Source organism: Athene cunicularia (genome assembly GCF_003259725.1).
Source record: "Athene cunicularia isolate RWA chromosome 7 unlocalized genomic scaffold, athCun1 chr7_part1, whole genome shotgun sequence".
Lineage (NCBI taxonomy): Eukaryota > Metazoa > Chordata > Aves > Strigiformes > Strigidae > Athene > Athene cunicularia.
This window is the reverse complement of record NW_020799107.1, coordinates 35377076-35401643: the sequence shown is the minus strand read 5'-3', so window position 1 is coordinate 35401643 and position 24568 is coordinate 35377076. Positions and strand designations below refer to the sequence as shown.

Genomic DNA, 24568 nt, shown 5'->3' with positions numbered 1-24568 from the left:
TACTTACATCTCTGTGACAGTTACATGCATTAAAAAAAAAAAGTGGATAAAACAAAATAGTGACCACATCCTTAATTAGATTTATTGCAGTTAGCACAATAGATTTGATAGGTATCACTTCATTCGTATAGACTGAAGTCTGCTAATACGAGGAAAAAAAACCAGCAGGATCTCTGCAAGATGGAGCTTAATTTAGGCAGGTTTAGATGGGAGATATTCAAAAATACACATTCTCAGAAGCAAAAAAGTAGAACGAATTTTTGTTTTCTAAAACAACTCCTCCATTAAGTAAAGACTGATGACAACTTTCTCAGCTGCCTGAAAATAAATTTAAATAAATTCATATCCATTGAAAAGAGACAAGCTAACTTGAAGAGAAAGCCATTTTAAATTTTATTTCTTAACTGTCTCAAGTTCACATTTGTGACATTTCCAAGGCTGTTCTTCCTCTGTCATAATCATAAAGAAAATAAACTACATTGGAACTAACCGTACCTTTTCATGAAATGCTGTAATCAACCAGAGGTCGACATCAATGCTAGTGCCTCGTTTCTCTGCACCAATGAACTGCAAAATATTGTCATGCTTCATCCCAGGTAAACTGTAAATTTCGTATTCGTTCTGCCATGACTGTTTGTCCTTTAAACAGAAGATCATGAAACCAAGTTAATACTGTAATAACGGCAGTAAGAGGGACTTTCTCCTACAATTTACTGTGCATTTGTAAATAAGCTGTCAAAATGACTAAAACTTTTTTTTTTGGAAAGACAGGATTTGCTACCTAAAGGAGAGAAAGCACAGTGTATGCTATTAACATTATGAGGATGCCTAATTAAAAGTTACAAATGTTTATGCTAATAGCAGTATTTGTGCTAGTAACTACTGACCTAAAATATAAAAAAAATCTGAAAAACTGTCTTCACATACATTGCATACTCACATATAGTAGAAAATTGTCTGAAAAACTTAATTTGTTATGAACAAACATCAACAGCTGAAAACCACCTCAGCTTTCACAGGTATGAACCAGGGCAACACAGTAAAGCTGTAGATTAGGACTGGAGCCTACATAATGCAAATCATTACCACTGATTTAGTCTTAAGAGCATGGTTCAATTTCTGTATTTTCTTAACCTTCAAGAACCCCATAAAGAATTAGAAATAGGTTTTCCTTAATTAAAAATAATGAACAAAGTCTCAGATTTAATTTATGTTGTGCTGATGGCTGAAACCAGCATAAGTACATGCCATTTCTCCTAGAAGAGTAAGAACCTGCACATGTATTTATTCAGCAAGTGAACGCTTGGTTAATCATCAGAACACACAAGCACATTTCCTCACCTCATGTAGTGAGTGGTGGTTTTAATTAATGTAAAATCTATCCTGATAGCATTATGTATGATCACTTTGTATTCTTTAACTAGACTGGATTTTAAAATTATGAACACAATCTATTCTAAAACATGGCTTTCAGAAGGTACTTGCTGGGAAGGAAATATTATTTCACTTAATTGAGGCGTATTTAATAGAAACAGTCACCTTATAGGTTTGCATTTCAGGATGTTCCTTTTAAGTACAATTTAATTTGAAAAATATTACATTCTCAGAGACGTGAGAGCTGCTTGAAACTAGTCATGCCAAATACGTATTTTTATGAATTTCACAGAGTTTCTTTCAATTACATGTTTGCATTAAAATGCTGATTTTAATTCAATAAAATTCTATCTGTGCATTTTTCAGCTCTAGATATTTCTATCTAGATTTCCAGTATATACTGAAAATTCTCTAAAATAAAAGCCTCTTATTGTGAGTAGAAAAGCTGGTTTAACATTATGAAATTACAAGCAACACCAAGAACTTCTGCTTACCTGAATAGGGAATATTTTGACCGCAACATACTCATTTAGTAGTTGAGCTTTCCATACACAACCAAACCTTCCCCTAGCTTTAATCTCTAGTAGCTGCAACGGCTTCAAACCCATCAGCGGTGAAGGTGGTGGTGGTCCAGGATCCTGAAATCGGATTAAAAGCATTAATTAGTTTTGCTATTACATGTGCTATGATGGCAGCACTACAAATAAAGGCTCATAAACTGGAAGAGACTTGTATCATGTATCCAACCCCCCCTTGCAACAAATTCCCCCAAACAAGCCAGAAACAAAAACAGCAACCCTTCTCCGCAGGGAAAACAAAACAAAACTAAAGAGATTGTAAAACATGCTCAGAATTAATGTGCAAGCGACAGCATAACAGTTACAGTATAAATCTGTCTAACCAGGTGTAAAAGCACAGCAGAAATTAAGGAATAAAGATAATCAAGCTTTACTTGTTACTTTAAGAGACAGAATTAAAACGAGCATCGTTGACACATTTAAGGATGTGTTGGTTGGTTGGTTGGTTTGTTTGACACACTGAGACCTGTTTAATCCTTTATAGCTCAGTGGCCTGGTGGCTTGAAGCCACAGAGGCCGTTTTGGGGTGACTCCCTGCATCGCTGGGGCACCAGCCGGGCAGCAGCAGGTATCTGCGGGAGGATTCTGGCTGGGGGCAGCAGTGCAGAGCTGCAGTGAATCTCCTCTCTGTCTGCAGTTACCACATACACCGCGTCCCTGCTCCCAAACTGCTGAGCCGGTACCAGTACTACTTCTAAAACTCCACTGCTTACTAGGGGCGTAAGGTTGCAAAGCCAACCTTGCTACTGCAAGGTCTTCCAGGAATTAACTAGCATTTTTCTTCATTCAGAACCCATTAATCCATGTGTATAGTGCAGACATTTGGCACAGGAATCCAAATGGCAGCACCTCCAGAGTCAGCCCTGCAAGGGGTGTGAGGAGAGCCACAGCACCGAGTCTTCAACCTACCCATCCACTTCTACTGCCCCCAAATTTCCAACGTAGACAGCCAATACGTTACTGATATGTGAGTTCTGGGCTGTACCCCAGAAACAGAACTGGGGAGAGATTATCTTGTCCTATCTTACAGGGTTTGTACTTCACTGAGGGACTAACCCGGTAATTCCTTTTCAAATATGACACCACGAGCTGGGAAGTACAACTGCAAGCGAGAGAGCGCTTCCATACAGCTCTCCATGTAACCCTGACAGATCTGAACAGCTCCCCTTTCTGGGCAAGAAAATGCGACAGCTTATCGAATATCTTGTACGTTTTATTTCACAGAATCATCTCGGTTGGAAAAGCCCCTGAAGCTCTTCCAGCCCAACCATGACCCTCCCCCTGACCGTTCCCAACTCCCCCAGATCCCTCAGCGCTGGCTCAGCCCGACTCTTCAACCCCTCCAGGGATCCCGGGGACTCCCCCCTGCCCTGGGCAGCCCATTCCAACGCCCAACAGCCCCTTCTGCACAGAGATCCTTCCTCAGAGCCAGCCTGACCCTGCCCTGGGCAGCTTGAGGCCATTCCCTCTTGTCCTAATCAACACATTTTACACATCTTCCATTCTGTGTCACACGCAGCGTCTGAATATAACAATCAGATTTTCAACTTTTTTGCCAAAGACAGGCTTCTTTCAGGGCTGGCCCTTCTCTCTCATCTACCACACTAGGTTAAGGTCATACCTGTGTAAGCTTCTTCCCTACCAGCACCAAACACACCAGACCCATTTACACATGCCTTTGCATCAAACGGCATAACCCTACGCACAGAACCAGAGAAACACTCTCTTCTGCCTGATCTCCGTTTCCTGCAGTCCTGGTGTGTAGTGGTCCCTGAGCAGAATTACCACGAGAGACAGCTCCACCTTCTTTCCACCTTCCCGTGTATTAAATTTAAACTTCGATTTATTCCTCAGTCCAAATTACTACAGGGAATGGCAGATGCCAATGCCCGTGATGGTAGCCTGGGGGCAGACTGATAGATCAGCGACAAGAAGAGGTGAACAGCTGCTCTTGGTGGCAGTGAAGGTCTGTGCAGACCACAGAACTGTACCATAAGTGTCAATATTACATAAGAAAGAAACATACAAGTGAAAAGTGGATATCACTTTAAAATTATATCCACACAGCAGAACACAACAACAAAAAATCCAGCAAAACACAATAAAAAAGTCTACTGTTTAAAAAAGCCTCCAAAACTTGGCTTCTCTATTTTTGCCCAAACTGTCACAGCTGAAATGTTGTTTTAAAGAGAAAGAACGAAAAACACTGGAGTATCTGCTTTGATGAAAGAATTGAGAGTACTCAACAGTTAAGTATTTGAGCACTTCAGTTAGCAACGTAAAAATCTTGTGCATGTTAAAGGCACATTTTCGGAGCAACTGCGGTTTGAAGTATACTATTGTGAGAATGGAGACAAGTGCCTCTGTATCCAACAAAAGCTTTGAGCAGTTTAAGCACAGGTATGAATCACCAGTCTCTTGTTTCTGATTAAGCAACAAATATATCCTTCAAAAAGAACAAATTTCATAGAGAGATGTATTTATAGCAATTTAAAGAAACTGTAACCTCATTCCCCAGATTAATAACTATAAAAGAAGATGGAATGTTTGAAATTCAGATCAGAGACACATTACAATACTATCCTCAAAAAAGTTTGGAATCCTCTCACAAATATGACAGCAAGAGATGCTTACAGCTGTTACATCAACTGTTGGATTTAAACTGGACAAACAACAATACAGAAAATGAAGTTTAAGAGTTAAGTTTTCCCTCCCGTGCTGCCTTTCATTCAGTGCCAAAGCCATTTATGATTATTTCAGGCACCAGGGAAATTCACTGTCCTCAATTTGCAATAGTTACAGTTAGAAGTGAAACTAGATGCCCAAATTTACTCACAAAAGCCTGCTTTAACTTGTAAAAAAAACTTGTTATTTTCAAGAATCCTGAGCACTGTGTGGCATTTGGGGATTTAACATCAGGAGATCAGACAACTTTTAAAAAGTTTTGAACCTAGTGACTTGCTTAAATTAAGAGAACAATTTGTGGGAAGTCAACCCAAATCTCACTTTACTTTAGGGACTAGAACAGTTCCCTTTCCTTTCAATACCTCCACCCACAAAAATCTGCCGGTATTCTGAAGCACACTATATGAATTTTTTCTCGACTACTTAGTAGTTCTCAAAGATTTGATGAAAAAAACCCCAACTTACAGCATCTATCACATGAGAAAAGGCAGTAACTCCTCAGGAAAAACTGCCCAGTTAAAACTGGTGCTTCTTCCTTTCACCTTAGACCATGATATGTCTCACATTCCTGAATTTCACATTTCCTAGAAAATCCTGGCATTTCAAATTTTCCCCCCAAAAAAATTCCCACTACCTTATATAGCAGCCTCCTGCGGTTCCCTGCACATTTCCCTTTCGTGTTGAAACATTTCTACGAAGTCAAAACTTCCGGCATTCTTCTGAAGAAGCAACACACACCCACACACACAAATCAAAACAAATCCTGATTTAAAATGGAAAGTATAATTGCCTTCTGTCAACATAACTAAAAAGAATAGTTTTCCAGGTTTTTTTCTGTTGTGGGTTTGTTTTTTTTTTTCCCCCTTCTAAACAACTTTGTTAAAATCAACAGGCATTTATTCTAAAACTACAGGTACTATTTTTATACAGAAACATTCCTGGTCAATATTTTCAACTCGCTCTACTTCTAAGTAAAAACGTTTAATGTGCCACAGGCGTAATTATTTTTGTATGGCTTTTTAAAATCATCTTTGTGGCGCCTAGGATGATGATACAATGTGAGTAAAGATATAATGTGGATTTATTAGTCTAACAGCTTGCCACAGCTGTCAAAAAATAAGGGCCCTACTTCCCGTTCCCAAGCTTTCCCTGTCCCTTCCCTTGGGCTCATTCTGGTCCTTGTTTGACCACGCAACAAACTGAGGCAATACTCTGTATTGCCTGGAAGCTTTTATTTGTTTTTAAAATCAGGTTAGTTTTAGTAAATGGAATCAGTTTAAGGCAAAAAGCACGGCAAGGCAGAGGGAAGCTCTCGTCTCAAATCTCAAACAGGGCTTTTTGGGTTGGATTTTTACAGCTGGGAGTTGCAGTGAGCTGTCAGGTAGTGCATGCTAGTCATATCGGAAAAAGAACCCAGGGAAAATCATCATTAAAGAATGGTAACTTCCAGAAATAGGTTTCCTCAAGCGTCTTCAAGACTGGTTCTCAAAATCAGAGAGAAACTTAACATGAAACTACAAATCCATTAAAAATATGACTAGCTGAACAGATTGTTTAAAGACCTGCCCCACCACAGTGTCAGCACTTGAGTTTATCTCGTTATGTCTCTCATATGGCAACTGAAGCAGGTAACAAAGGGAAAGGAAAAAAAAAAAAAAAGAAAAAGACCAATTATCCAAACAGGGTTGTACAGAGAAACATTTCTCTCTCTTTCCTGACTCCAAAATATAAACAAGTTCTCCACCTTCCAGAGCGCAGGCCAAGCTCTCTTTGTTGAACTGTGCACTATTTCCCCTTACTTACATTTATTTTCTACCTTATACTGTGAATATGGCTAACAAGTTCTCACTGAAAGACTCTGATGACTATCTTGGTTGCTTCCTCCCTTTCTAGTTTGGGACTGGCTCATTTTCAACCAGATGATCTGCAAAGATGCAAATACAGTAAAAGGAGGAGTCAGAATTCTTAAATTTTGTAATTATTCTATAATTGACTCCGATTTGTATCAAACTACGTTTCTTTTAAATGGCAACAATTTTTCTCCTTTTCAGCCCCACAAAATCCTGCTTTTTATTGTACAATGCAGACATATTTTCCAAAGTAATATAAACAAAGTATTTACTTGTATGCAGGACACTTCAGCCTCTTCCCTAACAGAAATGATGGCATTTCAAGCAAAGCAGTAATACAAATAGAAGGGAACTCCAATAACTCTTTACAGATGCAAGATATTCATGAAAATACTCGAATAGTATCATTCTATGTTCTCCTAAATTACATTTACAGGGCATTTCAGCTATTAATTAGAGACCTATAGAGACAATGGAAATTGAGCATTCATATTATAACTCAAACCTTGACTTTTTAAAGCCTAAATTAAAAGCCTAGCAACAATAACCAAGCTTCTGGATTAACAGTTTTTGGTTACATGTGGTTTCACATGAGGTATCAGTAATTTAATACAAGTACAAATAACTTCTGGTCAGTGAAAAAGTCAAGTAGAGACTTAATAGTGAAAGAATATTTTTCCTTCAGGTGATTTATTTCTCCAAGCCCATCACACCACTCAGAATCACAAGATGAAGACCACACACCTCCAGGTACACAGGTGGGAGATGACAACAGCTACCCAAGACAGGACAGAAGTGCCATTTAGTGCCAGGGGAAGCCACCCCAGTGGGACACGCGGTCCCTGCTGCCGGCAGGCTCCCACCACCTGAGGCTGGACCAGCAGAGCCCTGAGCACTGCCCAGACCACGCGCCACGAGGGTGGAAGCGACACAAGCGAGCTTGTCTGTAGCTGAAGAACCACCACAGACTGACTATGCCTGCTGTATTTCATTATCCATCCCTGCAGACATTTACTTCGATAGCCTGAGAAATGGCAGTGCACTTTAAAGAAAGCTATGAACAGCAGAGTAAATCTGTATTTTTAAACCACGCATGCTTACAGATTTCTTGTCCAAAATACCAAAAAAATGTAATTCATACCAAAACAACTTCTTACATGTCCACAGAAAGTTCCATAACCATGAACAAACATCAATGCATCTTACCTCAATCATTATATGAAAGGCGTGCTTGTAGAGAGGGGAAAAAACACAGGCAAAAGAAATTACTATTTATACCAAGAATGGGATTTAAAAACAGCTTATAAGAAAAGAGATAAAAATCAATTTTTGTGAATTAACAAAAATATTCATGGGGATAGCAATTCGTTCTTGTACTAATGCTGGATCATTTAAAATAAAAAAACCCATCACTGAAACGTTACCAAGAAAAATAGGGGGGGAAAAAAGATTATTACAGACCATCACCTGAATTGATGTTATTATACACCTACAATGGACAATTCCAGTTTAAATAAACAGTCATGTTACTACAAAAGAGTATATAAACACATGCAGAAAATTAAACAGAAATTCAAGTTATGCAAACATTTCTTGTTACACTCACAACTGTACAGTAGAGGGCAGCGTTGTATTTTTAAAAATTCACTGCAATTAGTAGCTAGCTGTGGAAAACCAGAACTTTTTAATGTCTAAGTTATAGCTAAACCTTATAAACAACTAGGTCATCATATCTTAGGTCTATATTATTAAATTTAATCAATACATCTGGCATGCTAGAACAAGTCAACTCGAAATCACTACATCCAGTATACATAAAGGGAGATTACAATATTAAAGGTTCTTTCAAAGAGATCACATGAGTTTACAGACTCTGGAATGAAATCCATTATAAAAACCTGAGTCTCAGAGCACTGTTACGGAAACTTAAAAAAACATTTTAATGACAAGCTTGTTTGTGCTCCTTTCATCTGTTTTTATTGAACAATCTCATCGCCACTCAAGCAGAGAAGCGCTGAGACACCTTTGTTCCTCCTCCTGTACTTTTGCCTCAGCCATTTTCTTTCTCCTTTATAATTTGATCAGATAGATGTTGCAAGAACATGGAATTCAGACGCTTGAAGCATTTAGCTGCTACATAACAGCAATCATCCTTTTCTTCACCCTTCTGTCTTTACATGCTTAGGATGCTACAGAGCGCAGGGCCAACAAGAGGCTTTTCTCTATGCTTGAAAACTGTCTAGCACACACTTAGCGTTATCTAAATAATTAATAATAGAAGGGCTGAGGTATTTCTCGAAGGCTAGATTAGTTGGGAGTCGGATTTATAAATACTGTAATAGAACTTGCTGCCACTGACAGAGCACTAAAGAGCTGGAGCCCAACAGGCTCGCTGCCGGGCAGCAAACCACCGGAGATGAGGATAACACCCACCTCAAGAGCCTGAAGCAGATTCTTGCAAGATCTGTACAGCCTGCAAACATTTTGGGGCACTTCGTAAGGGAAAAAAAAAATAAAAATCAAAAATCAAACAAAACCCGCTGTAAAAAAAAAGACAGACCCTTAAAACTGGTTTTCAGAGCAGCTGATCATCTTCACCTCCTAATCTCTGTGAGCTGGTGGTTCCAGCAGTGACAACTATTCCATGTATACTTGCAAAAACTACAAGTAAGGTTCTGCAGTGCAAAGTCCACCAACCACGAGCACAGTTACTCAAAGAGGTTCCCCCTTCAAGCTCCCCATATTCCTTTGTCAGAAACAGTAGTCAAATAAAATTATTCCATCTGTCAATCTGATAGTGAATGGCTACTGAACAGAGTAACAGAAATTATCTCTGTGTACTCATAATTCTACTAACTCAAGTAGTCAGAGAACAGACAATAACTTCAAAAAATCTAAAAGCATTGCTTCTATGAAATAGCGATTCAAGAAACATCTTTCCTATGGCTGTAAAAAAGTTAGTCTTTTCTTTCGGGCCTATTTGCTATTAAAAATATCCAGCTCTTGAGAATTCTGTAAATTCCTCAGAAATAAGGAAAGAGATACGTGAATCCAACCTTTTTGCTCTTACCATAATGAGAAACAAGTCCTCTCCCAAGCCTCTTGCTACTCTCTTAAAGGGATCAACTTCCCCCAAACACTAATAAATTAAGACACACATGAAAATTTTGAAGGAGATTTATGCACATCACAGACCACCTGATTTTAAAACTGTCCTTCCCTTTAGATTTACAGATCACCACCTCAGATTTTTCATTAGAAATGCAAGTATCACCAGTTTAAGCAGTATCAGGTTATTACAGAAATGCAACTATCTGCTTTCTTGTATCAAGAATTAATAGAACTCTTATAAATAAAAACTGGGAGCAATTTGCTGCCCCACAAAGTAGCTATCATCTATACAAATGGATAGAAACACACTAACTTCCTATTTATACTGCCTGAAAACTACTTTTAAAGGTTTTATCAAGGCTTAGGAAAATAACTGTGATATTTATAACCAATTAGACCAAAAAAACCCCCAAGGAGTGTGGTATTTTCCAAAATGTGGGCTATCCATAACCGTATTCTGAACTTCAAAATATGTCGCATAAGTTACTAAATACCGTGTTGAAAATAAATGTTTTTTTTTTTTTCCCCCAAGTTTATTGTGCAGATCCCTTCATTTGTTCCTAACTAGTACCCTAAATATGACATCTGTATATTCACCCTCAGTACCTCAGACTCTTTGGAGAATGTAAGGTGAAATGAATGACTTTTTTATACCTTGTGAAATGTGGAATTCTGATCCATTTAGTGATATAACAGACTACCTGAAAAGCACCCATCAAAAACATTCAGAAGCACGTATCTGAGGATATGCAGCAAACTGAACTTTATTGTGGAAAATTATTTAAAAGCTCCTGAAGGTAGAGTACCTGATTGCAGATTTCAGGGATCAGTATTTTGGCCTTCCTAGGATTGTTCTGAAGCGCTAAGACTGTAATCTAAATGTGGTCTAGCTGATGTAGATCATTTTGAATATTACTGTTTACAATGAATGAACGACAGAGAGAAATTCTTCAAGGCAAATTAAATATAGTGCTGTAAAAGCCTTCAGTGTCTTGTCACTTGTTAAATGTGTATATGCCAAGGCAACATTTAGGAGAATAAGACACACAGTACTGCCTACATCCAGCCTTTACCAGATGGATGCACATCATCTTGCACTGGCCTCTTAGACCCACTCTGTACTGGCCTAATCCTAAAACTAAACCAACTTTTTAATAAGCCAGGAATAAGTTAAAAATTGGATCCTTTATACTGTAAGACAATGCTCCGCTTGAATCAATGCAAAAACACAAAGTAACTTGAAGGTCACTGCAGACATACATTTGAAACAAGTTTTTTAATTTAATTGTAATTTAATTATAAAGTTCCCTTTAGGCTGCCATTCAGGGTAAAATACTGTAAGTCTGGATTAGTATTTCTTACCCCTTGAAAATATAAAAAAAAAAAATAGCTGCCTTTATGGTTTATTTAAATGGAGATAGCACATTCTGAAAGCAAATGGAAAATTCAGGAAACCACTTTTAAAACATTTTTTTTTAAAGCTCTCAATATTTAGAACCAAAGTTCCTGATGTCTGGCTGCATACTGAGCACTGAAAAAAGCATGCATCACTATGTACTTGGTTTTTAATTATTTGTCATACAAACTCTTCCCTCTGTTAAAGATTTTAAGGAACTACTTGTCTTGCAACAGCCCATGAACTCTTAAAAAAACGAAACACACCCAGTTACAAGTTATTTACCAACCACACATTAAGGACTCCTTATCTGTAATAACTTCCCTACTGCATTCTCACAGTATCCCTCTATTTGTGTTTCTTTTTTTCTTTTTTTTTTCTTTCTTTTTTTTTTTGCCTTTAAACAACCATATCATGGTTGTGCCTCACAGTACCACAATCAAACGACAGCACCAGATCTTTCTCCCAGGTCCTTCCAGCTATTGACTGGAATCAATTATAGAAGAAATTCTTACTAGTCCTGAAGATGTAAAATGCAATGTTAGAGAATGCGAAATCATGCACACATCCAGCAGTTCAAATCCTGAGCTCATTCAGCTATTCCTTTTTAATACCAACATTGCCCCTCATTATACGCTAATCATTCATTAACCACTGATAGGTACCCAACCTTAACTCCTTCCTAGCTAGCCACATGCTCTCAATTCAGTCTTTATTTTTTAAAAATTCTTCCTCTTCCTGAGCTCCAGCTTTTCTCTGTTGATCAATCTTTTTCCATTCCATATAAGCACCTGGCTTCTCCTCCATTTATTTTTCAAGTAGCTATTAATCTTCGTAGGTTTGGAATAAGTCCTTGCAAAAAAACCCTCTCCCTTTCTTATTCTCCATTTTTCAAGTGTTAGAATGTTTCTGTTAAAATATTTACAACAACAAGAAGAAGAAATATTGTGGCTGGAAGACAAAAATGGAAAAAACATGGACACTTGATTTGATTTCTTCATTCTTCTTCAGCAGCCAACTGATTTTCCTGGTGTGGTAAAAGGATAAAAATTATCCCAGAAATTTTAAGTGTACCAGTAGATTATTTGATGTGCTAAAAGTTAATGTGGAGAATAAAGAGAATAAATGAAAATATTTTCCAATGCCAATCATAAAAAACTTCCCACTACTAATTACTTTTGATGGGTTTTTTGAAAACCAACCATTCAAGTTACACACACTCACCAAACTCCTTGGCACAGGCGTGGCGGCCTAGACCAGATGTCTGAGGTTAAAAACTGCAGCAAAGAGGAGTGCTTCTTGTTATATGTTCTTTTTATTAGTTTCCAACACAGAATTTGTTTTTCTAGTGCTACCCAGGCAGTCGGACCTGCAGTCGGTAGTTCAGAATGTGTCTTGCATCTGCCACTGCGAGAGATTTTTCCTCCTTCATCATTATTCATCTCACATTATGTGATACCGTTTTCAATTCTAATTTCTTACAGCTGAATCTGAAATATCACAACCATGACACAGCTACAAAGGTCTAGTCATACTTGGGTGTCTTCAGGAAAAAGATATGCTGAAGACAGACTTTTGTGGTACAGTAGCAAAGGGAGAGACACTAAAATTGCCATCAACCAAAAGCAGAGTATTCTCTTATGCTCAAAAAACCCTCCTGAGATACATAAAATCTACATCTCTCCATATTTGATACATGGGCTTCAATTATTCTTAATTCTTGGTTCACACAGCACATGACTTTGAAGACAAGGGATGTTCTCTATGTCTGTGTGTGTGTGTGTGTGTGTGTGTATATATATAGATATAGATATATAGGACCAGTAAGATTCATCCATACAGGGAGGGAAAAAAAAAAAAGCAAGCACGTAAGATTATTGTGTTCAATACATGGAATACTGGGTGAAAAGTTTAAAGTAAAGTAATGTACAAGAGGTTAGAAGCAGAAGATGTATCGTACTTTTCAACTATGTAATCCTCCTCTCTGAGGACAAAAAGAAATGGTAATTCCTAGCAACTAAGCTTGCTTTTATGGACACTCTTAACAGAGAGAATCTGTCCATTCCCAGTTTTAAAATTTCTGATAACGCTAGACAGGCCTTGATCAGGGCTTCCTTGTGATTAGTGATTAAAAACATGAAGCATCTTTGACCCAAGTAATTTCAAGCGTTCCAGAAGAAAGCACAAAAATAGGTTATGAAGACATTATGTGAATCTGTAAAGCTTTTTTTTTTTTTCAACCCTCTCAACATATGACTCTTATTTTAAAAACAACACAAAACAAAAAAAGCAAATCTGTGATCCAGTAAGATATTCATAACTTGGGCACTCAACAAAAAGTACAAGAGGTTAATCTCTTTGCACAGTATGGATGTAAAATGTTGGGAGCCACAGCCCTGTGAACTGATAAAAACCCAAAGTGTTACTTGTGTCAGTTATGCCATAAAATAGGTTATGGTCCCCTCTATCAGATGACAGAGTGGTAACACTACAGTTGTAATTAGCACTGACTGACAACTCTGGCCCGAGCTCAAGAGATGTAAAAAATAAATGAGCACAACATATCAACTCCTTGCCATCCACACTCATAGTTCTACCAGGAATATTAGTAGGATGCTGTGGGGAAATCTGAACTACACCTCATTTGAGGGTGAAAACCTTTGTCCGCAAAGACTGCGGAGTTTCATTTTCAAGTGTACCTGATGCTCGTGAGCAAAAATTAACTAGGTGAGAGTAACTCTTTCTATACAAAAAACACACACTCAAATTTTTATAATACTAATCCATTTTTTGGTAAATTTGATCAGACACATGAATATGTTTGCTGCGTGATTAAATCAAAGAAAATGAAATAGTTCTTTCAAATCATTTTACATATACACATACATATTTAGCAAACTTACATTTGTTGATAACTCATTTAAGAATTTAAAGTGTGACAGATTTTATAAAATTTGACAGCTTTAACTAGAGAGCACCCCACACAATAAAGTGAGACGTACAGTTAACAGCACCAACAAGAGACAAAGAAGTACAGAAGCCAAGACCAAAGGGAGCAGCAGGAGCAACGCCAGGTCCCTGCACAGGCAGCAGCACCCGGGAGCACTCGGCTCTGCCACGGCCGTGCTGGACACACGCCTCCGGGCTGGGATACCAGCGAAGAGACTCACAGCAGCTACCTACTCCACCAGCCCCCTTGACCTCTCTACCCAAATATCTGAAAGAAATTAAGAATGAAACACATAAGGAGCAAATAAAAATACCCACCGCTTTCAGTCTTAAACCAAACCTAGGAAAACTAGTTCTGCTGTGTGAAATTTTAAAATAGTTCTCTGTGCATTCAAAGGGAACATAAGGTTTTAAGTGAATCCACATAGCTGGGAACTGAGCTTGGTTTGTGTAGGAACTGCCTGACCCATAGGTGCACAGAGCATAAACCAATTCTACTTTTGAAAGAAAACCAAGTTGCTCGCATTTTGTCAGATGTTTGTCCTTTCTATTTCATTACAGTTTAAAAATTTCTTCTAGCATATTTCTTCCTTTTTATTTTTTTTTAAATATTCCAATTTCTTTCCCTTTCCTCTCTGATTTTTTACTTACTTATCCCTTCTCCTAATTCTTCCAAATTTTCTCATTCTTCAGTGTTTCCTCATTTTTAATCTTTTGCTGATCCCTCATCTATCTTTTAATTTGTACTGAAGGAAAGATTAGCACCAGGGCATACTGTACCCAAGCACTCCCATCGCCTTCCAGGAATAAACCGAGTAAAATGAGATAACCTTTAACTGTATCTCATACAGAGAAATCCCTGTTTTCTAGGGAGGATCTGCTATACATCTGATCTATCTGTTCTACCATTTGCTACGGAAAGATTTAGAAAAGAATCCATTTGCCTATAAACTCTACTCATGCCCTAATTGTTACATATAATATTAATATTTAATGTATTAATTGCATAAATATTTAAATGTTTGTTTCGTGGTTATAAAATTACTAATACTTTTCTCTCTCTTCCTGCTTCCTCTGCCTCCTGTTCAAATCAGCTCTAATCAAATTTAAAGTGGGAAATACTGCTCTGCTGCATATGGGAGAATATTTATACATTCTATTTCCATAATAATTTTATTTAGTTTTTCAGGCAGAAGTAGCTTTTCCTGACTTTCCACATCAAACCTTAATTCCTATTCACCACATGATAAGAAAGTGTTATTACAACATAACTATCTCAAGCACCAACATATACTTATCCCAACAGATACAATCTGAGCATTAACAAAACAGGTTATTACCCTATTTATTAAAAATTATGACGTGTCCACTCCTGTACCAAACACAAACTATGCAAGAAAAGAACTGTAATGAGAGGGAGGAAGAATATCAAAATGCAAGTTCTTGGTATCTCACAGGTATTTAACATTTGCTTGCTTTTCTATCACTTTATACTTTATTTAAGTCTAGAAAGGAAATCACATGCTGAAATTATTCACACAACTAGCAGTTACGAATCTGATCTTACAGAGAAGATTACTAGGTTGACGTAAAGTCCCAAATACATAAAAATCGAGATGGATGAAGTAATTATGCTAACAGATTGCATGGAGTTTGAGGATCTGCAATACTTTCTGCAAGGACAGGAAACATACTTTTTTCCTCTAAATTATGTTCTTTTCATTTGGCAAGAACATATGCCCACTGCCTCCCCCCAAATTTTTCTTATCTACTACTACGAAACTGAAACTAAACCAATTTTATTTATCAACCACAGACAATACTGCTTCCTGGAACACCCTGAAGTCAAGCAGTAAGACTGAAAATATCACCGAAGCTGGCAGTACAGAGCAAATACATGTAAACCCTTTCAAAATGAAATCCTACCCCAAAACCCAAAGTGTCTTAGTTTTATTTAGTCATAAATAGCATCAGTGCATCATCACTGCAGGAGAGGCAATGTATTCTGAGTGGTCACTGCACTGAGTTAGGAAAGCTTAGTTCAGTTCCTTCTGCAAAAACCCCAGTGACGTGGGACCCTGGGCAAAGCGTTTCTGTTTCCACTACCAAGTTTTGTTTGTCTTCTTTACTTCAGTCTGAGAATTTGCTGTCTTACCTATTTTCATAAAGGCCTCCTAATCTCAATTAAATCTCTAGACATAACTGAAGAGGAATTCTGGTATTAATATTAATTACACCTACAGAATCAGCTGGAGCCTGACAACAGCAGGAACTACGCACATGCTGCCAAAAAAGGTTTGTTTTGATGCAACGCAGCCAGTTTACATTTCAAATTTGGAGACCACAATCTGATAATGTTTTCTAAGTAAAACACAAACACTGCTAAAACTGAAACATTTTAAGGCAAAACACATCAACAAGTAAAAGGAAAATGGTGACAGGAATCACAGTAAAGGCATGACCTGAGCTAAGCCTTCGATATGCTTCAGCTGCAGATTTACTTTACATTCCCTTTAACCAGGATCTGTATCCCAGTCCCACGGGAGCAGCTGTACCCTATTTTCAGGCAAGGAGTCCTCTTAACCGTGTGGGAGTGCAAACTCCCCACAGCTGTCCAGCAACACTGGGTCACCTGAAGTTCTGTGTTTAATTTTTTTCTCCTCCGAAACACACAGATGTGTAAAAATAACATTAAGTAGTTACTCACACATTCAAAGACCAATTCATTAAAGGAGGTAAGGCTGTTTAAGTAAAGCTTAATTTTCTGCTTTTGTGGGTGGCAAGCACAGCACCTCTAAACCAGGCAAGGAACAGAAGACTCCAGCCATGTGACAGATGCAAACCCCCTTCTCTCCTCTTCAGAAAATAAGTTTTACCATTCAGAAAACCAAAATCATAATGCAACGACTTACTTGGGTTGGAACAAGTACCGGAGGATATGCTAGCTTGTGATGTCTGTACATCCAAAATGAAAAGAGCACAATCACTGCGATTCCCATTATAGGCACCAATGAATAAAGCAAGGTATTGAACAGAGGTGGCTTAGGTGTAACAGGATTGGAAGTTGCTGAAGGAAAAAAAAAAAGAGGATACAGCTTTTAAAAACCAAGAATTACCATGTGCTTGAAATGCTTAGCATCCAGATTTTCTAAAAATTCCTGCCATCAGCACACCAGGCCAACAATACTAACAATACTTGATTAAATAGCATACTCTAATATAGAGAGGCAGCATTTTGAAAGAGCAGAAATATCTTGGATCCCCAGATTTACACACAGCACATGTAACTTTTTCCTGTTCTTAAGCTCTGCCTATCTACAGGATGTAAGAGGTGTATGTATTTTAAAAAGATGGCAAGAATGCCATCCCCTAATGAATGAAAACAGAATCAATACAGAGGTTTAGGCTTTGGAATGTAAACAGTACGGTGTCATTCTTAAGTAGAGCAGGCCAGAAATAATCTGCCAGCATTTCTATGCATTGCTGTTTTGCTGAAAGCACAAGTTCTCTACCTGAAGACAATTCCACACAAGCTCAAGAAAGGCTCCAGAGAAGCCCTGCTTCTGAGACAGCTGGGACAGTGGAAGCCACAGATCCCCAGGGCAAAACAGGTTTCATGAGAGTAAAGAAGAATGTCCATTAGGGCCTTAGCAGTATCATTGACAAAAATGACAATAATACTCTCTTGGGTCAACAAAGGCTATTTTAATCTCACAGAATATGTTATTTAATTTCATAAACAACTTCCTCTGGTTATTTGGTACACAAGACATTTGCTGTTTTCAGTTCAGTTATTAGGATTATTCAGTTTTCCAGCAAAGATTAGATTCTTGACTGGAAGAAGATATGCAAGACTAATCAAATAATCTTTTAGTTATTGTTTTTTAAAACAATTATTTGTTAAGTCTGGCTATCTGATTTTCTTCGTAACCTGGGAGGAAATTCTTTCCCCCTTTTTAAAGGTTACTGTGTCAATTTACAGAGTAACTCAAAGGTCCAATTACTTTAAAGAAATAGTGAGAGCTTTGTTTCAAGAAGAGGAGCATTCATAGGCTGGTACATACACAGAAGGATGATATGGCTTTTAGCCCAATGTTTTATAGACACTTACGGAAGCTTAACTATACAATTACGGTAAGATTTTACAGTACCTTCTATATCTTACAACAGTCAATTATTTGAGATTATCCTCCCTCCTCACCCTTAGAAAAGAGCTGAAGCACGTTTTATCAATTTAAATTACTTTTAATATAAAGACCTTTCAAAATTGAAGAAATGAACTGGCAATTTTCTAGGCTCTTTATGTGAACGCACAGAGTGCTCTATCAACCGGGAATCAGAAACCTTCCGGCTGGGAACACTGACCACAACATTTGGAAAAGTTTTCTCTCTTGAACATGCCCAATATCAAGTAATTCTGAACTCTGCTAAGCTGTTCCTTCACAAATGTGTTAGACGAACTTACGTTGTGTGACCTCCATTTCTGGAAAATAGAAAAAGCGTTCATTACACATGTTGCCTTCACAACAACAGAAAAATACTTCAGGGCTGTCTTTCTTCTCTATGCAGTCATTCCTACAAAAGACAATAATAAAAACACCTCATTAATCTTAAATATTTTTTTCTTGTTCAAAAGAAAACATATGCTTAGGTTGAAAATTTAAATTTCATTTAATCATCCAGGATAACACTCTACCCAAATGAGAGTTAAATCTGAAGAAACAAATTAAAAATTTTGTTATTTTATACTGCAATGAAATATCATGAAAACTGAAACAGTATTTTTGCTGTTTTTATGACAGAGTTAAAAAAAAACCCACCAACAGGATACTGAAGATCAGGTCACGATGTAGATTTAGCCAGGACAAACAAATGATCAAATGGCTGGTGTTTACCCATAAACTCACAGTACAGGGTTACCAGTGGTTGCAGATAAGTGGGAAGAATTTTTCAATTTTATTTTTAGGAAAAAAGATTCGATTTCTACAATTTCCCTGCCTACGTTACACTAAGGGACAGGGCTTATTTCACACCATGAATTAACTGCAGGAAAGGACTTCTATTAACAGGTAAGCTGAAACTATGTGAGTCAGGAAAGAAAAATAGGCATCATTGCAGGAGACAACTTGACAGCAGAAAGAGAATTTGAAAATCCTGCAGATATAGTTCAGGATTTTAAATACAGCTGATGATTGTCAAAAACGTTTTGGGTTAATCTTTAAAAACCCAGGTTGTGTTACAGAACCAGCTATTACAGTTATATTGTACTGTAACTTCCATAAAACTTTTTTTTTTTAATGTTCTTCATCTGCTGTTGTTTGGAGTTCATCATACTGTAACTCCCTGTTTAGGAAACCACTCTTCACTCCCAGAGATAAGATTTTGTTTAATGGGTTTTTCAGACAAACACGGCAGCATGCATTCTTATGACAAGTTACAATTAATGGGGTCTTAGAGCCAGACAAATTTTTACTCAGTTTTCAACTATTTCCTTACCATCCTTCCTGAATTTAGTTGCTCTTCCAATTTCTTTTCCTTGCTCGAGGGAGAATTTAATATCTTTTATTTTTAGACCGTTCAAAGATACATGTGGAACTAGGGGGATAACGATGCTACAGATCCTGATTCTATTTCCACCTTTAAAGTTTAACATTTAGCAGAAATGAACTTAGTTCAGAAATTGTAAATACCCCCGCTTCTTCTGCAAAGCTACAACTAAGAACAGATTAAAAACACCAAGAAGAAAAAGTACTTTCCCATTGTGAGTGACTTACAGTTACTAGATACTAAGAGCAACGAATAAAGACTTCTTTAAAATTGCCCTTCAGCATACCTGAATTCAATCATGCTGTGCAAACAAGCTTGCAGACACTTTGCTACTTCTCTGAGAAACAAATAAATGACAACTACTGTTCAACTTAGCTTTAAACTATCATTAAAGGAGAAAACACCCTAGTGTATGGGGCAACTATTTGGTAGAAATTACTGTAATTTCTTCTACTCATTCAAATTTTAGAAACACAGAAGGAAATTTTCCTAAAATACTGCTAAAAGTAATTTCTAAATACATTTTAATGAAGACCTAGTATGCATACATGCTCTTAATTCTCTCCCTTTCCAAACAACAATCGTTTTGGTCAAATAAAACTTAGTACAGTACTTCAAAGAACTATAATACCATTTCTTAAGAGAGTCATGACCTGTATTCCACCAGTATCTAACAAACCTCAAGTCCTGCTGTTACTGCTCACAGGTACTTGCTAGACCATCTGTTACAGTAAAAAAAAAAAAAAGACTGGAATTTTAGAATATTCAGTGTCTCAGTCACCACTGAGGTGAGTTTTTTAATAAATTGGCAAAACACTTCCACGTTGAAGTAAACAGCAGACATCAACTTCTGACTTTCCTATTCCAAAGACTTTGGAGAAGTGAACTACAGAATTTTGCATTCAAGTTTCAATAGCTGTATTTGCATTGTTTGTCAACAAGTCATTAGAAAAATCTGTTATTAATGAGCTAGAAGACAATAAATTAAACACCTGGTTTTTAATATATAGTAAGAGAAAGTGAAACATGCTACTCTGCAAGCAAGACAAAGTACTTAGATGAAGTCAAGTCCCTAAATACAGGGAGCAAAAATAAAAGCAGGTGTGTATGGGGGTGTGCGTTTAAAAATAAGATAGCTATTCACAAAATACTGTATTATTTCTCTCAAGCACTGTTTGCAGAAGGGGCAACGTAAAAATTACGCACAGGTAAAATAGTTTAAAATTACAACTAAATTTAAAGTTTACAGGAAAACTCACTCACCTGTCATAACAATTGATGTCATCTAGCCAGCAACCCTGTTTCACAATTTCAATTGATCCAGAAGTATTCTTCCATGTAGCAAAACAGTGTCGTCTTTTATCTTTATCACCATAACAAGGTTCGATACCACTGCGATTTGTTTTATCTTTCTCCCAATTAGCGTTGTAGTAGATACACTCTTGTGTTTCTGATCTGCCAAGTATGGCACCTTTTAGGAATGAAAAGTAAATCACAATTAATCATCATTTTGAAGGATGAGAGACATGAATGGTCAAAACCAAGACGTACTAAAATATCATGCACCAATATACCAATATGCTCTCTCCCCTCCCTTTTTTTTTAAAAAAAACAAGAAAATATTTAACATTCACAAGCACTCCAAGTAAGTGTTGAAATATAAAACAAAGATCTTCTGTTAAGTCAAACACTGACTTGGATAACTTCTCAAGATTTGAAGAAATAAAGTTATGGTGATACTTTTCCCTGAATAGCAATAACAAAGAAAATTTAAAATACTGAATGGTGAAGATTTAATTATAATATTAGCCAAACAAGAAGTTTTAGCTAGTAGAATTTACCAAAAAGCACTTTTATCTCATTACATGTGCCAAAAATGCAGTTAGTACATCTTAGAAACCTAAGCCAAACTAGTAAATTCTGTTTTAAACCATCAACATCTTTTCCCCTAGCTTTCATCTGTGATATCATTTCTTAACACAAAGCACTGAAGTATATGCTAAAATAGTATCTGTTCTGTCACTCTGATTTGCCAAGTGAGCAACTGGAACGGAGACCCATAGGTGTGAGGCAACCGGTCCTAACCTCCAAGGACAGCACTGTTTTTTTTGCTGCAGTCCCACCCAGCCAGTCAGCTGCAACACAAAAGTCATGAGAGCTTTGGCATAACTCACAAACCGAACGCTTCCACTCTCCGAAGGCCCAGGGCCACGTCTCCCCTTCCCACAGCCCGTGCCCAACATACGCAGTGGGATCAACCCCACGGCTGCCCTGCACGCCTCAGGAGGGAAAGCCAAGCGGTGTTCAGAGGCTAAAGCAGCCTCTAATCAACATGCTGATGAACTAGAACAGATCACCAGACTAGCTAACCCACCCTACTATCACAGGATTTTTCTTTGACATCCCAATATTCTTCAAAATAAGTTTCTGAACTTGAATTTGTCTTTTAAATTACAAACCTAATTGATTCATCAATGCCTACTGATAACCTACAGCAAACCCCAGCAATTATTAACAGACAGAAGCCCCTCAAAGCGGAGCTAGCTTACTCATTTTAATGGGATATGAAGCACCAACCTGGTTTCTGCAAAGGTAAGGGGTTGTGAGGATGCAAAACCATTAACAAAAAATAGTGGAAGGGAGGAATAACTGGCTTTTATTTCTGGTTTTATGTTGTCAAATACAGCCAAGAGTGTGTTGTTAATTTTCATGCAAACTTCATCTTTTAATATGTATTTAAAATATGGGAAAAAAAAGAGGGAGATTGAAGAGCTAAAGTCAGAGGATTCACTTCAAAACTGAGGGAGGGTCAGGAGGATGGATGACAAAAGCACATTTACTTTGCCTGTGCACCCACCTGGTATTTTCAAGAGACAGGTACATCAGACATCGTGCTGAAGAGCAGATTTAAACAGAAGAGGTCTTCCACAGCAGACAGTTCATTACATATTTATTTGTATCACTCATTACGTCCTTTATTCACGCACAGTCACAGTGATTTTGATACACTAGCTATTGCTTCATAGCCATACCCATACTTCTCTTCCTACATGAGGGTGTAACGAGCAGAGCAGCTATAACCCCAACTGCTTTTGTGAGGTGAAATCTTTTGACACCCAGGCACTCTACCCAACAGTGGTAGGAGGTGGGGGTCAGGGGCCTGGTACACTGGTAGAGAACACCTCCTCAAACACACACAATGGACAGTAAGGTAATTTTTTTTCCCCCGTGAACAGACCTGGCTGTACAAGGAACAAAAAAAGTTGCACCTCTCGAGGCAACGAGCATTATTTCTAACTGAAAATTGCTGCAACCCTCACAAGGCACAGCACAGGACGCCAAGAGTCAAGCGCAGCGCTGCCCATGCTGGGCATCCCACATTACCACCTTCAGAAACTTTTGACTTTGACGCATTCCCAAAATAGGCAGAGGATGCTGCTTACGCTTTTTGGGAAAGAGCCTGGATGTTCAATGGGAGAAATGCGCTAGCCAGCTGGTAACACTGCGAGATGCAGCATGTTAACCATTATATTCTTTGTGCTGCGATGGCCTGACCTTTACAACTCCCAGCTATGGCAAGAAACAGATGAGGCAACAGATTGAACAATTTGGTTCTGTCAGTGCAATAAAGCAGAAGTCCTGGATTTCTCTCATACGTGCCATTCCTTTTCTTCTGTTGCCAAGCCTGGCTTTGAAGGACCATAGACAAGCTGAATTTGTTAAAATTCTGAAACTACAGTCAAATTAACTTTGCACAAATATTCCCGTTACACGTCTTATCTATACTCAGGTTTTCTTATTCTTTACTGCTCTCTAGCTAACTGGCCAGCAATGGCATGTTGGATATGGGACTTTGGCTCTGACTGGAGCATCTAACTGTAATACCTCCTCTCTAGGGGCTGAGCAGACATTTGCAGTAGGTCTGGCCAGACTGAGCTGAGCTATGGACATACCAGGGCAATCTTGAATTAATCTTCTGAAGCAGAAAAACGGGAGTATGGTGGAAGCAAGGGGAGAGGAGAAGGGGAACCACACAAAGAGGGCAGCCCCGTGCTCACTGCAAAAAAGAAGCATCTACTTGTAACCAGCTCTGACCCCCATCTGCAGGAATCAAACTCTTAAGAGAAGGGCAGTTGGCATTTATAACAAAAGCAAATTTATTTGGGTCCTGGATTTAGGCATAGTATGTCTATTATGAAACTCCTACAACCATTCTGAGTGCTGACAAATTGTTTTCATATGATATTATCAGGTGCTCGAGAAATCTATTGCTGAATCTCAAAAGGCAAAATACTGCTGTTGAAAGAAGCCATGAGCAAAGCACCAGGAGTATCCTATGGGCTGAACTTAAAGCTTCTGAGAGGAAAACGCATTAAAAAAAAAAGCTAAAAACATTTAAGTATATAATAGAGTTTAATTTTGGCATGTTAGGACAGATCACATTTAATATATGCTGTTATCATATTGCAGTTAGTGTGCTGCTGTATCACTATACATTTGTGTCCATCCACAACAGCTGCAGTAAGAAAAGAAAACCAACATTTGCTGGTGAACTTCTGAACTGCTGTTAATACAGGATACACTGTAATTGTTAGCAGTACAGAAAGCAATTTTATTAGAGTGCACATGTGCAGTCTGGAAAACCTCACCTTAGTAGGAATTTGAAGGACTGGCTACTGCTTTTTTTCAAGCAGAAAGACTATATGAATGCCTAGAAAAAAAAAAATCTAGTCTTTTTTAAAATTTTAAAAAGGGGAAAACAATTAAATCTATGCGTATCTAATAAGAAAGAGTATACTAACTGAGCCCTAATTTAGAAAGGGATTACTGGAAAAAGATACCAAATGAAATATGAATTCTCTGTTACAGATAGCACTACATTACACCCAGAGGGAAAAGAGAGATATAAACTTGTGGGAGTTTATCATCTAACTTTATTTAGTAAACTGAAACTGAGCAACACAGCCATATCGGTCTGTAATGCTGGAATGGTTTCATGACATTTTTAATAACAAAGTCTGAAATGTGATCACGATCATCTCCCTCATTTCCTGAGAAGGCTTCAAAACAGAGACATC

At 37.8% G+C, this 24568-nt stretch overlaps 1 protein-coding gene across 2 annotated transcripts in view; it reads right to left on the bottom strand.

Annotated features, from left to right (window-relative positions):
• Positions 1-24568, bottom strand: part of ACVR2A (activin A receptor type 2A) — a 68654-nt gene that overhangs the window by 10799 nt on the left and 33287 nt on the right. The window contains exons 2-7 of one of the 2 annotated variants that reach the window (XM_026852155.1): positions 20754-20961; positions 18409-18518; positions 16856-17010; positions 7694-7717; positions 1869-2012; positions 496-639 (exon numbers count right to left, since the gene is read on the bottom strand). In XM_026852155.1, the coding sequence (XP_026707956.1) occupies positions 496-639; positions 1869-2012; positions 7694-7717; positions 16856-17010; positions 18409-18518; positions 20754-20961 (785 nt within the window). The remainder of the gene's footprint in view (positions 1-495; positions 640-1868; positions 2013-7693; positions 7718-16855; positions 17011-18408; positions 18519-20753; positions 20962-24568) is intronic. The other variant, XM_026852156.1, reaches the window with a different exon arrangement.